Source organism: Sciurus carolinensis, chromosome 14 (genome assembly GCF_902686445.1).
Source record: "Sciurus carolinensis chromosome 14, mSciCar1.2, whole genome shotgun sequence".
NCBI lineage: Eukaryota > Metazoa > Chordata > Mammalia > Rodentia > Sciuridae > Sciurus > Sciurus carolinensis.
Window position 1 is genome coordinate 38,845,708 of NC_062226.1, and position 13,824 is coordinate 38,859,531.

At 37.3% G+C, this 13,824-nt stretch overlaps 1 protein-coding gene across 3 annotated transcripts in view; it reads right to left on the bottom strand.

Annotated features, from left to right (window-relative positions):
• Nfx1 (nuclear transcription factor, X-box binding 1) overlaps positions 1-13,824 on the bottom strand; it is a 70,069-nt gene that overhangs the window by 41,596 nt on the left and 14,649 nt on the right. For all 3 annotated transcript variants that reach the window (XR_007104978.1, XM_047524842.1, XM_047524843.1), the window contains exons 3-7: positions 12,371-12,529; positions 11,270-11,347; positions 7,886-7,991; positions 3,901-3,972; positions 1,581-1,720 (exon numbers count right to left, since the gene is read on the bottom strand). Coding sequence is in view for 2 of the 3 variants with exons in the window: in XM_047524842.1 (XP_047380798.1) it covers positions 1,581-1,720; positions 3,901-3,972; positions 7,886-7,991; positions 11,270-11,347; positions 12,371-12,529 (555 nt within the window). In the remaining variant the exon portion in view is untranslated. The remainder of the gene's footprint in view (positions 1-1,580; positions 1,721-3,900; positions 3,973-7,885; positions 7,992-11,269; positions 11,348-12,370; positions 12,530-13,824) is intronic.

A 13,824-nucleotide genomic window follows, 5' to 3' on the forward strand; every position in this document is an offset into this window, starting at 1 on the left:
AATTTAATTCCATTCTAAAATTCATTCATGTATCCAAAAAAGACAATGTAGACGCAGGAAACAATATCTGTGGAATCAATGAACCGGTAAATTAAGTCTAGAAAACAGAAGTGTGTGGGGGCAATATTTCCTTTGCTAAGTTTCTGCTCCAACAGAAGAGGCTTTTTTTCAGAAAAAATGAACAAACATCTGTAAATAAAAGAGTTAAAGGTCAGAAAACTGTGTTAATATAAACAAAATGGAGCTCCTGGACCACCAAGAAATAACCTGAGTACATACCAAAAAGCTTTATTATACTTAGGCACAAGTTATCACAATTTGTTTTAGAGAGCCAAAAACGGTCCTGAGGAAGAACTCTGTTGCCAGCCACAATCTGTTCAGCATTTTACCAACACATGAAGGAACATCCAGAAGGAATACTTAATACATCTCTATGTTAAGGCCGAAAGGAATCTGAAAAGAATTACCACTAGAGAAGACAAGTTCTATGTGTGACCAAACTACTACTTTATTTAATGCAGACAAAGTATCTTAAACGGAGTTTAAGACTTCAACTAGTATACAATTTGTAAAAAAAAAAAAAAAAGAAAAAAAGCGGGGGTAGGGGGGCTGGAGATACAGCTCAGTTGGTAGAGTGCCTGCCTCGTATGCATAAAGCCCTGGGTTCAAATCCCAGCACCACCCAAAAAAAAAAAAAAAGACCTAAGTAAAAGTTCAAATTGTATCAAGAACTAAAACAGGCCTTATCTGGGCACTGTGGCCTGCATCTGTAGTTCCAGCTACTGAGGAAGGTGAGGTAGGATTGCTTGAGTCTCAGAGTTTAAGGGCAGAAGCCTGGGCAAAAAAGTGAGACCCAGTCTCAAAAATCAAAACAAAACAAACAAACAAACAAAAACACCCACAATTTATCCATTCCTTCTCCCACAGATGGACACTTGGCTGTTGTTTCCAGTTTGGGGATCTTATGAAAACATATTCTGCAGCTGGGGATGTAGTTCAGTGGTAGAGCCCTTGCCTAGCATGTGCAAGACCCTGGATTCAATTCCTAGTACTGCAAAAAACAAAGGAACAACACCCCCTGCCCCACTCCCCACTCCCAACCCATATTTCTGTACAAGTCTTTTTGTGACTTAGTTATAAAAATAGCAAAAAGGGATGGCTGGTCACAGATTTAATTTTATAAGAAATCATCCAAAGTAGTTGTATCATTTTATACATCTGCCAGCAAAGTATGAAAATTCTACTTACCTACATTTGCCCATTTGCCAACATTTAATCACTAGTCTTTTAACCATCCTTGAAAGTACAAATATACTTCATTATGTGTTTTTTTTTTTTTTTTTTTGTGCTTGGGATTGAACATAGGGCCTTGTGCTTGCAAGGTAAGCACTCTACCAACTGAGCTATATCCTCAGCCCCTCAAATATACTTCATTTTGGATTTGGCTTTTCCCCACTTCCCCTTGACTCTCCTTACACACTGTGTTTTTTTATAACATAGTTTTATTGTATTATAATTCACATACCATATAATTCCAGAAAAATTCATAAGCTTTGCTAGCTGATATGCGTACCACTTACCCTGGTTCAGTATGATCCGGCAAGGCTGGCATTGACCTCCATGGCACAACTCAGCACAGTGGTGCTGACCACAGTTCAAAATATTCTCACATGGGTTAGAACAGTGGACTGAGACAGCCTGACCACAGCGAACTGTGTGCCTGTAAAGACAATAGAAGATAACAAAGACAACATCAGTCTAGAGGTTCCTATCCTATAGATAAACTAACACTGAAGTCCAACCTCTCCCCTCGAAACCTACTAAAATTATTTCTTGACCCTGATATCCTCTCCTTTTTTTTTTTTTTCCCCTCTCTCTGCCTCTTTCTTTTTTGTAGTACTGGGGACTGTGTCAGGACCTTATACATGCTAAGCAAGTGCTCTACCACTGAGCAGCCCTTTTTAATTTATTATGAGGCAAGTCTCACTAAGTGCCCAGGCTGGTCTCAAACTTGTAATATTCCTGCCTCAGCCTCTTGAGTAGCTGGGATGGGATTATAGGCATGTGCCACTGTGCCTGGCTTTTCTATGTATCTCATTCCTCCAATTCTTATTTCCTCAATTACCCTCCTTCTTCACTTTTCTTCTTTTTCCTTCTTATTTCCCAACCTTCTTTTCTCTCTCATCTATTTTCTAATCAGCGAGGAATTAAAGATTATTCCTAAGAATTGTTCTATGTGATTTCATCTGAGTTCCATGAAACAACATGCAGGATTAGAAAGAGCCCTAAGATGAGGGGTGAGAAGATTCAGTTCTAACCCTAGCTCTGCCTAGGGCTCTCATAATACCTTAATGATATGGTACGGAGGAAGCATAACACTAATGTACCCAGACATGACATATTGAGAATGAAAGCACAATGGTATTTTCGTGGGGCCCAGCACCAGGGGATATAATTTCATGCTGATATTTTGAACATGATAGACATAATTTTGATTCAGGGTGGGTAAGTCATTCTAGCTTTGTTCTAATAAACACCCTGATTTTGCTCACTTAATGGCTTTTAGATACTGTCTTCAGGTCTCTTTCCAGGGCGATGCAAGAAGAGTTTAATTCTACCTCTCCCATTTCAAATATATATTTTGTTTTAAGAAGTCATTGTTATGTAGATAGATGATCAAAGTGCAGGGTTCAGCATAATAGCTACCACTGGCCTATTATGCTACCATATGCCTAGTACCATGGCTAACCCCAACTCCTTAACTATTATTTCTACCTTATAATAAGAAAAGTGAGGCTCGGTGAGATCAAGCAACTTCCTTAGGATCAATAACCAGTAAGTAGTAAAGCCCAGATCTGATCTTCTGACTCAGAACCTTCTCATGTGTCTCTTAGGCCACACTGTTACAAATACACATTACTGAAAATCTGCATGACCCCATCTTGTTTCAGGGTTCAGAAATCATTGTAAAGGGGCTGAAGTTGTGGTTCAGTCGTAGAGTACTTGATCTAGCATATGTGAGGCACTGGGTTTGAGTCTCAGCACCACATATGAATAAATGAATAAAATAAAGGTCTATCAACATCTTAAAAAAAAAAAAAAAAAGAAATTATCTTCCTGGGCGTTAGAGACATTCAAAAGCTATCAATGATCCTTGCATTAATGATGCAGGAGAACTTGTATTGTAATAAAAGGAAGGTGAGCTTGGGTTTTACTCTTTCATGGAACAATGTTCACTCAAAACATCCTAGACTCCAGAAACTATGATAGGCACAGAATAATGGTCCCTGCCTCCTTGATCTTAACAGGCCTAGGTTCAATTCCTGTTCTGTCACCCTCTAGAGAGGTTAATAAAAATCCCTATTCCACTGGGATTTCACCTGAATAGGTAATCTTACAATCTCACTGTGCATACAATTTCTTGATTACTTATAAGATTGCAAGGCAGGATCAGGAGCATCATGAGAAACTACTATTTTTAAAAAAGTACTCCCATTCTCCCTTTGTGAATTCTTTATCCACAGATTCAACCAAGAGAAAATCAACAATATTAAAAAAAAACTGTGTCTGCAGTAAATATATATGATCTTTTTTCTTGTAATTACTTCCTAAACAATATAGTATAACAACTATTTCCACAGCATTTATATTGTCTTAGGTAATATAATAACAGAGATAATTTAAAGTACATGGGAAGTTATATATAAGTTATATACAAATACCATGTCACTTTATATAAACAACCTTTGGGGGTCCCAGAACCAATTCTTCATAGATGCCAAGAGATGATCTTTTTCTTTACACTTTTATTTGTATTTACTAATCTTTATTTTATAAATTCCCAAGTAAATCACCCACGTGGAAACCAAGGTCTCCTTCAGAGTCCAATTCTAACTTTACCTGGTGCGTCCACATTCACATGTTTTAGTCATAAAAGCAGGACAGGGTGGGCAGGGACCAGGATGACAGAGACTGAAAAAGAAAGGCTTCAGTGAACAAACCATATTATGTGCCCAAACCAAAACAAAGCAACCCCATTGGGTCCTATTGTGAACATGGCAAAAAATAAACCTACTACTAAATGTCTAAGTTATTTCCTGAAGATAACCAACTTTTACTTGTACATAGAAAATATTAACTGCATTATCATCTTAGAATATTTAACTGGAAAAGGTAAAGCCCAAGTCAAAATATTGGTGTTATTTAGCAAGACTGTGGAACCAACCTAGATGTCCTTCAATAGATGAATGGATAAAGAAACTGTGCTATATATACAATGGAATATTACTCAGCTATAAAGAATAATAAAATTATGGCATTTGCAGGCAAATGGATGAAATTGGAGAATATCATGCTAAGTGAGATAAGCCAATCTCAAAAATCCAAAAGGCGAATGATCTCACTGATAAGCGGATAATGACACATAATGGAGGGTGGGAGGGGGGCAAGAATGAAGGAGGGACTATATAGAGGGAAAAGAGGGGTGGGAGGGGTGGGGGGGAAGGAAAAATAACAGAATGAATCAAACATCATTACCCTATGTAAATGTATGATTATGCAAATGGTATGCCATTACTCCATGTACAAACAGAAACAACATGTATCCCATTTGTTTACAATAAAAATAAATTTAAAAAATATATATATATATTGGTGTTATTTGGGTCAAAGATGACATTTTCAAATATGGCCTTGGCCCATTTACAGCAGTGTGTGGAGATAAAAATAGCTTGCCACTTTCAGTGACAGAATGTTTGCCTAACACACACAAGTCTCTGAATTCAATCCCCAGTACTGCACACACACACATATATATGCACAAAAACACACAATGTGCCTTTCAGGTGCCAGGTAGGACCAATCTGAGCAAAGTGACAGAGTTCAACTTTGGTTCATGACAAGCAAAGGCATTTTCTCATTAGCTACAGAAATGATCACTAGGCAGTGGGCAAACAATAGGAAGAATGGGAAAAAAAAAAAAAAAGGTTACCATAAAGAGGTGGACTCTGGTAAACAACAAAGGGAAAGAAGAAAGGGGCAAGGGGTAAAGGAAAAGACTGAGTTTAGCAATATACTACAGGTCAGAATTAGACCTCTGAATAGAATGCTTTTTTTTTTTTGTTTACTTCTATTTATTTTTTTCATTATCTTTTTTTGACTAATAGTTAAAAAAATTTTTTCATACATGTATATAGGGTAGAATGCTTTTTATAGGAACTGTTTTATAGAGACTAACAAAAAAATTACAAGATGAAATTTGTATATTCAAATAAATATTGCCTTCTTCAAAGCAGACACCCTGATAAATTATATAATTGTTCAGAAATACCACTACTTACAACATCTGGAGAACTTCTATAACTTTTTTTTTTGGTGAAATGGAGCATTCTAAGTGGTGGCAAAGTATAATCCTTTGGAATTAAAAGCCAATCTGAGGTCAGTCTAATTAATTGCATGGGTATCAGAATTTTATGCAAAACAAATCAGATGTGCCAACAAAACAGTCTGGCTGGAATTTTTAGTTTTATACATGACTCACTAGCTCTGTTTTACATTTTTTTGGTGCTAGAGATTGAACATAGGGCCTTGCAAATGTTAGACAAACACTCTACCACGGAGCTACATCTCCATTCCTTCTGGTACCTCTTAAATAAGGTCTAATCACTGGTAACAATCCAGGAGTAAGCACCTAGTCTTCAAAGGTGACCCCCATTTTTTTTTTTTTGTGGAGCTGGGGATTGAACCTAGGGCCTTGTGCTTGTGAGGCCAGCCCTCTACCAACTGAGCTATATCCCCAGCCCAACCCATACTTTGATAGCACCCACAGGGAAACTTTAGTTTAAGCATGTCTTTAAAGAAGAGGATCATTATTTTTTTATTTTTTTATTTTTTGGGTGCTGGGGATAGAACCCAGGGCCTTGTGCTTACAAGGCAAGCACTCTACTGACTGAGCTATCTCCCCAGTCCCGAGGATCATTATTCAACAGTAATATTTCACATGATACACCACAACCCTGCCAGGCATAACAATTTAATTTTTTAAAATATACATATATATTTTTTTAGTTGTCAATGTATCTTTTATTTATTTATATGTAGTGCTGATAATTGAACCCAGGGCCTCACACATGCCAGGTAAGCACTCTACGACTGAGCCACAACTCCAGCTCTTTAATTAACTTTTAATGAGCTAAACCACAAGTCAGGTGTGAATGACTCCAAGTAATTTAAAATATCCCCAAGACCTAAACTTGAGTCTCAGATTTTCTTAACCTTTAGAGCAGGGTTTACAATGATGACTACATACTGGAATTATCTAGAGAGCTTTTAAAACTACAGAGGTCCAGGACCCATCCCTATTGGTTCTAATTCAATTGCTCGGAGGTACAGACTGAGTAATGGTACTTTAAAATGTTCTCTAAGTTATTCTAATATGCAGCCAGGGTTGAGAACAATTGTTCGAGGGGGTTTTATGACCCATCAGAATAAACCCAAACAGAGAAAGGGGTCAATTGTGGCTTTGAAGTCTTGATAAGATGAAAAAGAAAAACTCAAAACTTTGAAATGAAGAAAGTGCTGTGGGGGAATGGGTTCCAGCAACTTTTGGGGTCCTGACTGTAATAAAAGGACAATTTTCAAATCAAGTGTGGGATTTTGCAAAGCTGCAAAAGAATGGGTTTTAGGTATCCATTCCCTTCAGACATGGTGTTAACTGTCTGATCTGTATCACTTTTGATGTTCTCTGGTAGTCACAAAAAAGACCCATTTCTGCTAAAGGCTTTGGAAAGATAGTATTTCTTTTTACTGAATTTACTTAAAATGCTGGCTAAAGGAAGGAATGGGTTAGGCAAATGAATCTCTGAAGAAGACCTAAGCAAACAGCCACAGGGAGAGAGACAGTTGACCGCCCAGCTAATTGCAGGCCCAGATGTTTAGTCCAATCTGAAACGGCACTACCCCACTGGCCATTCCCTGGTGCCACCACTGCCTCACCTTGATCACAAGGCCCCTGATCTGATATTTACTCCAGCTTCAGGTAACAGAAGTACTGAGATAATACTCGATGTCTGTTTTACTCTTAAATTTGGGTAATGAAGCAAGAATTACCATATTTTTGACCAACTGGCAGACTCAAGTATCTCAGGCACACTGATTCATTTATTTTTTCACAGAACCCTATGAGATAAGTACTATTATTCATATCATTATTATTTTACAAATGCAGAAACCCAGGCTTACAGAAATAATTTGTCCAAGGTCATGTAACTATTTAAGAGATTCAAACCCAGATTTAAATCTTTTGTCTGGGGTCAGAGTGGTGCACAGAAATCTATTTGTAACTGATCAATTCTGATCAATTATTTCTCTATGACTATTTTTTTTTTTTTTTTGAAAAAGCAGATTGGATACATTTTAAACCTGGTTATTACGTAGGAAGTATTCACATCATAAAAATATTGTTAGACAAGATGCTATGCAATTATCTTTCCCCAGACAGAAGGCTGTCCTATGCATTCTCTTGGACCAGGATATCACTAGGGGATAAAATATCTGATTCTCATGTCCTTTTAGAAATGGTATAATGCAGTGGAAGGAGCACTGGCTTTGGAAATGATATCTACCATGTATCAACACTGCAAGAGGCTTGGCCTTTCTAAGCCTCATCTGTAAAGTGGAGATGACAAATATCTATACATCGTTGAGCTATGCCAAAAATTGAACAAATTACTTTATGTAGAATGACCAGTGCAGAGTAAGTGCTAAGTAAATGGTACCATATCAACCTTCCCCTGACCTATTACATATTAACCAGGTACGTGTACTTAGAGCCACCAGCAAAGCACATACACCAGGAAATCTCCAGAGGTTTAGGATTCCAACTTACAGGTTACAGGAATGTGGGCAGTCCTGGCCAGGCTGTTTCTTCCTACAAACCTCACCACAACTATGTGGAATTTCATTTCTGCTCCATTCAGGATTCTTTACTTTGCCTAAAACATATCAATTAGAAAGTCAATGCTACAAATTTCAGCCATATCAACTTTAACAAAATAGTAGAGTACAGCTAGACAGCATGAAACTTCAAGTATGGTTTCTATTCGTTCCACAAATGCATTATCTCACATCCTATAATAAAAAGATAAATGTAATGCTATTCATCAAAAACTTCACTGAGTCTTAAATTCCAGCTTACATAGGAAAGAGAAAAAAAAAAAAGTTTGTTTTTTTTTTGTTACCACAGATTGGTACAAGGGATGTTGCTTAACCACCCAACCCTTTTTATGTTTTATTTTGAGACAGGGTCTCACTAAGTTGCTGAGGTTGACTTTGAACTTGTGATCCTCTTGCCTCAGTCTCCTCAGTTGCTGTGATTACAGGCATTTGCCACTGTGCCTGGCAGAAATAAAGTCATTTTTACTTATGAAAATGCCATTGTCATTTGACTAATGAACACATGTAATCTCAGATAAACACCTACTAAACATTCTGTAAATGGGTTCCTGATCCGATAGAATAATATCTGTGGTAGGGATTAGAAAGAAATAGGGAAAGAAGGCTAGTGATGTAATTCAGTGGTATAGTTGCCTGGGCTCAATCCCCAGTACCGCAAAAATAAATAAATAGGTAGAAAATAAAATAAGGGAAGAGCATTTGGGTAAAGGGGATGAGGTCATAAGATGGAAAGGACATAAATCCCCTATATAATAGGAACTCACCTGTTCTATAGCTATAAAGTAGGCATAAAATACTATAATTTTATAATCTAATCTTTACTGAGCAGCTTCAGATTTAACAAAAAGGCAGGGAAGAACAAAATCCAAGTTACGTGACCCCTCCTTCCTTACCCTTAAAGAATTCATCCTCATTTCAGTAATTCATACATGAAATGGCAGCTGACTCTACTCTTTAGCCTTCCCTTTTCTCTCTATACTGTCTCTTTAAAAAATTTTATTCATATTGAGAGATTTAATACACCCGAAGTCCAAGTGATTCCCAAATCTACATTTTCTGCCTTGAATCTTCAATTTCAGCCTTATGTGTCCAGCCACCTGCTGAACATCTCTGCTTGGGATTTCAGTCACATCAAACTGACTTATCTACAGTCAGAGTTCACATCTTCCCTCTAAAGCCTTTCCCTTGGGAAGGGGAAGGTGAGATAATTTGGTCTGAATTAGAACAAGATATATTCTTTGCTTTTATGTCAAAATAGATTCTACTATTATATAAAACTAAAAAAAAAAAAAATTTAAACAAAGGCTCTCCTTCTTCAGTGTTCCTTATTTCTGTCAATGACAGCATCACTGTCGGAGTCACAAACACTCAAAAACTAGTCATTGCTAACTCCTCTTTTCTTTCTACAATGTATTTAGTCACCAAGTCTTGTCAATTCTTCCTCAATGTCTATCTCCCTTCCTACTCCTGTTCTTGCCTCACTACCCACTAAAAACCTCAAAACAGGACTATTAGAAAAGCTGCTGCCTCTGTGCTTTCTTATTCCAATATGGTATCCTAGTTTTGCCCTAACATCTTTTGATGCTTCCATCTCTTTTGCCTGAGTCAAAATGATGCTCCTTTGCCTTCTCCCTACCAGGATTCTGTATTATACTCTTTCCTTACTCCTTACCCTTTTTTCTAGTAGGGTCTCACCTATTCCTCTCAACTCCAACTATCATCCTAAGTCTTGATGTTTCTTTCAACATATCTAACCTGAATTCACTGTCTCTACTGATTCTCTTGACCTACCTTTGCCCTGATATAACCACTCCAAAAGCATGAAACTTTATGTTTGAGTTCCTCCCTTTCCTATTGCTGTTCATTCCTGCTTATCTTTTAAATCTTTACCACTCATACAGATTTCTACTAATATTCACTGGAAGAGGGGATTGGGGTTCACACCCTGAATGGTAAGTGGATGAGAATCTATTTTTAATTTTAAATTATTTTTGGTCCCAGGGATTGAAGCCAGGGGCACTGAACTACTGAGCCACAGCCCTTTTTAAAATGTTTTAGTTTGAGACAGGGTCTCACTAACCTATGGCCTCACTAAGTTGCTGAGGGTGGGCTTTGAACTTGTAATCCTCCTGTCTCCGTTTCCTGAATTGCTCAGATTACAGGTGTGTGCTTGTTTAAGGAAGAGGAAGAACATTCTTGATAATCAGGGTTCACCAAGGAATTGAGAAGATAAAGAATTGATGGTTGGGATTGGAATTATGGCTCAGTGGCAGAGTACTCACCTGGCATGTGTGAGGCACTGGGTTTGATTCTCAGCACCACATAAAAATAAATAAAATAAAGGTACTGTGTCCATCTACAACTAAAAAATATTTTTAAATAAATAGAAAAGAGTTGATGGTCAATGACTCTTGGTGAAAACTGCTAGTTAAGTAATGGAAAAGGAGAAATATGAGCAAATTGGTTATATGAAAGCACGCAGAAACAAACAGAAAAGCTGGTCATTTCAAGAAGGGAATGGTCAAACATGTCAAAGGTGTGTATTGCCAAGAAGATTAAGGATTTATAAATCAGTCATAGATATTGCCAAAAAGGGGTCACTGAGGACTTTTGAATATAGTTTCAGTAAGGCAAGGTTAGAAGGAAAAAATGCATGGTTCAAGGAGGGAGATAAATAGTTAAACAAAATCTGAAAAATCAACTAGATGGAGAGGTTAGTCATTAAAAAGTCGGGGGAAAAAGACATGCAGGAAATAAGCTAGTAGCAGGAATGGGCATCAGGAACAGTTTTTTTTCTAATACACAGGGAAATTGAGCTATTCAAAAATAGGAATAAAGAGAGAAGATGTAATGATAGAGTTTGTAATGCTGGTTTATAAAAAATTTTCTCTCTTACATAAAGAAAAAATGACTTCCTTTTGAATAAAAATAATAAACTAGCTCTTTACTCATGTTCAAATTTAGAATGTCAAAGCTGTTACAGTTGATTAGGAGAGGGAGCACGTGCTGATACCTGCTTCTGCCAGTTGGTCAGCTCTGGTCTTAAGCTAAGACCAAGGAGACCAGGACCACACTTCTGAAGTGATATAAGCCTGATTGGCATGACAGGCCTATCTCCAGAACAGCCTGCTGACAGCACAAAAGCTCATGACTCTAGCTGGGAGATGGACCACGTGAGTAAGGTCTTATAGACTCATAGCTTCAGAGACTTACTAGTAACTTCAAAGATGAGCCCAGCAGATTGCCTCTCCTAGACAGGGTGCTGAGATACAATGAAGGAAGTGAAAGATTTTCTAGTGCATGCAAACAAACTTACCACAGAAGCAAGTATAGGTATTAGGAACATGTGCAGACACATTCTGACAGGCAGGGCACCTCCAACCACTCTGGCCATCTGTCAAAAAAAAATGAGTACAACAAATTTTCTTTCAAAAGTACAAGTAGGGCTTGGGTGTGGTCTAGTGGCAGAACACATGCTTGGCATGCATGGGGTCCTGTGTTCAACCACCCCTGAAAAGGCACAAGTAATTTTTAAAAATTTAAATCTAGGACAAGGTAAAGTGGTAAAGTGTCTGCCTAGCAAGCACAGAGCCTTAGGTTCACTTTCCAGTAGCACAAAACAAAACAAAACAAATCTGTAGAAGTCACAATATTGACATTATGGTAGTAATTTCAATGTTAAGCATATGAGACATTTAAGAAAGAAATTCACAATACTGATAGGACTTTTTCAGATATAACAAATCAAGTAGGTCTTCGTTTTGTTCTATTATTTCTAATGTTAACATTAATCTGAGTCTTGGCTTGAAAAATAAAGGATAAACTGAGTATATGCAAGAATACCCAGATGTTTTGAATTAGAGAGTCACAGTTCAGAAACCATAGTATTAGTAACATTTGCATTATCTATAAATACTATTATACCTAGCCAATGATATACTACAGAAAAGGGTTGTAAAAGGCAAAAACAACTTCAAAATCTTGAGCATAAATGAAACCATTACTTTGCATAAATTTCTAAGGCAGACTAGATAAGAAAGGCTTTCTATAGTTGCTACTTGGGTAAAAGCTGTCACTTTCTCTTTTTTTTTGCGGTGCTGAGGATTGAATTCAGGGCCTTGTGATTGTGAGGCAAGCACTCTACCAACTGAGCTATATCCCCAGCCCAAAGCTGTCATTTTCAATAAAAAAGTGATAAATAAAATATTTATTATACCCTAAATATTTTAATATTGTTATATTTAGCTAGTTTACTTAAGATCTACAGCTTAATTTTGGCCATCTGAAATGTGATCAAGGCAACATACTCTCCTCACAGATAAAAGATTTAAGAGGAATTAAACTGTATTTTAAAACTAGCCTTATAATCTGAACATATCAAACAGGTAAGAATACTCGAAAAAGAGAAATAACTGACCCGCTTGCGATGCTGGAGACCTTGCCCATTTCTTTATGCAGTTCAGATGAAACACGTGGTAACAGCTCTGACAACTCCACACTGGGGCTGTGACACGAACCAATTCACAGCATACCATGCACTCATATTTTTCTGTAGTCAGCTGTTCAATTAGAGAACCTGTTGAAGGAAAAAAAAAAAAGGATAAACTGAAACACAGAAAACCATTCTTCACTTTTGGCAAAATCATTCAGAAGCATCTAAACAGAGACTTTAATAAGATGGCTACTCAGACTTCAAGGTGAACAAATGGCAGGATATGCCGGGGAAAGGATTTAGTAAGGAGATATTTTGGTGTTCATTCCCCTAATTGAGAAAACATTCCCAAGAATTTGCCCATGAAGATACCAGAGTGGCAAAATGCTCCTTGAACATCCTTGGGGAACACTACATGATGGGCTGTTGCTTTGCACTATCAGAAGGAGAGGTCCTGAATCTACCGATTGGATGGATTTAGGCTAGGGTGGGGCTCATGAAGCCGCACTGGTTAGCTGCAAAAAGCCTAAACCTGGCATGTTCCAACAATCCATGGGGTGTGAGATGGTTCCAGCACATACCCTAGAAGTTTTTGTTTATTTACTCAATAAAGATGTGCTTGGCTCCTACAACAAGCTCCACAGGGTTACCAGACCCAAGGAGACACAGTTCCTGATTACAATACTCTTTCTTTTTTTTTCTTTCCTTTTTTAATTATTGTTTAATCATTTCTTTGTATCTTTATTGATTTCTTAAAAAAAATTTCTGCCTAGTACCACAGTGAACTGGGCAACTATAATAATTCACAGACTATGTAATGCAAAACACAAAAGTAGCATATCCAATACAATTTCTTTTTTAAAAAAATATTTATTTATTTTTAAAATATTTTTTTTAGTTGTTGGTGGATGTTTTTTATTTATTTATACATGGTGCTGAGAATCGAACCTAGTGCCTCACATATGCTAGGCAAGTGCGCTACCACTGAGCTGCAACTCCAGTCCCAATACTCTTTCTTATATAAATAAATGGCAATAATAAAATAAAAACATACAGAAGGTTCCTGAAAGACCCCAGAAAAAGAAACAGTAGATCTTTCACTGATGACACTAATCTTTCCTTTACTTTTATCAAAACATGCCTACCATGTTAAGACATGGCACTGTCCTGCCATTGCTCTTAGTTAACTATGAGGTTTGAGGTCTAAGACCCTTGTCCACACTAGATGGCAGTCCTGTCCTGACCATCGGCTTTTTTTAATTCTAGAAGGTGTTTTCCCACTATGGCTTCCCTGTCATTTCTTTCTTTTAACTGTAGATGGACACAATACCTTATTTATTTATTTATTTTTATGCGGTGTTGAGGATCAAATGCAGTGCCTCACACATTTGCTAGGCAAGCGCTCTACCACTGAGCCTATCACTTCTTAGTCATAACTG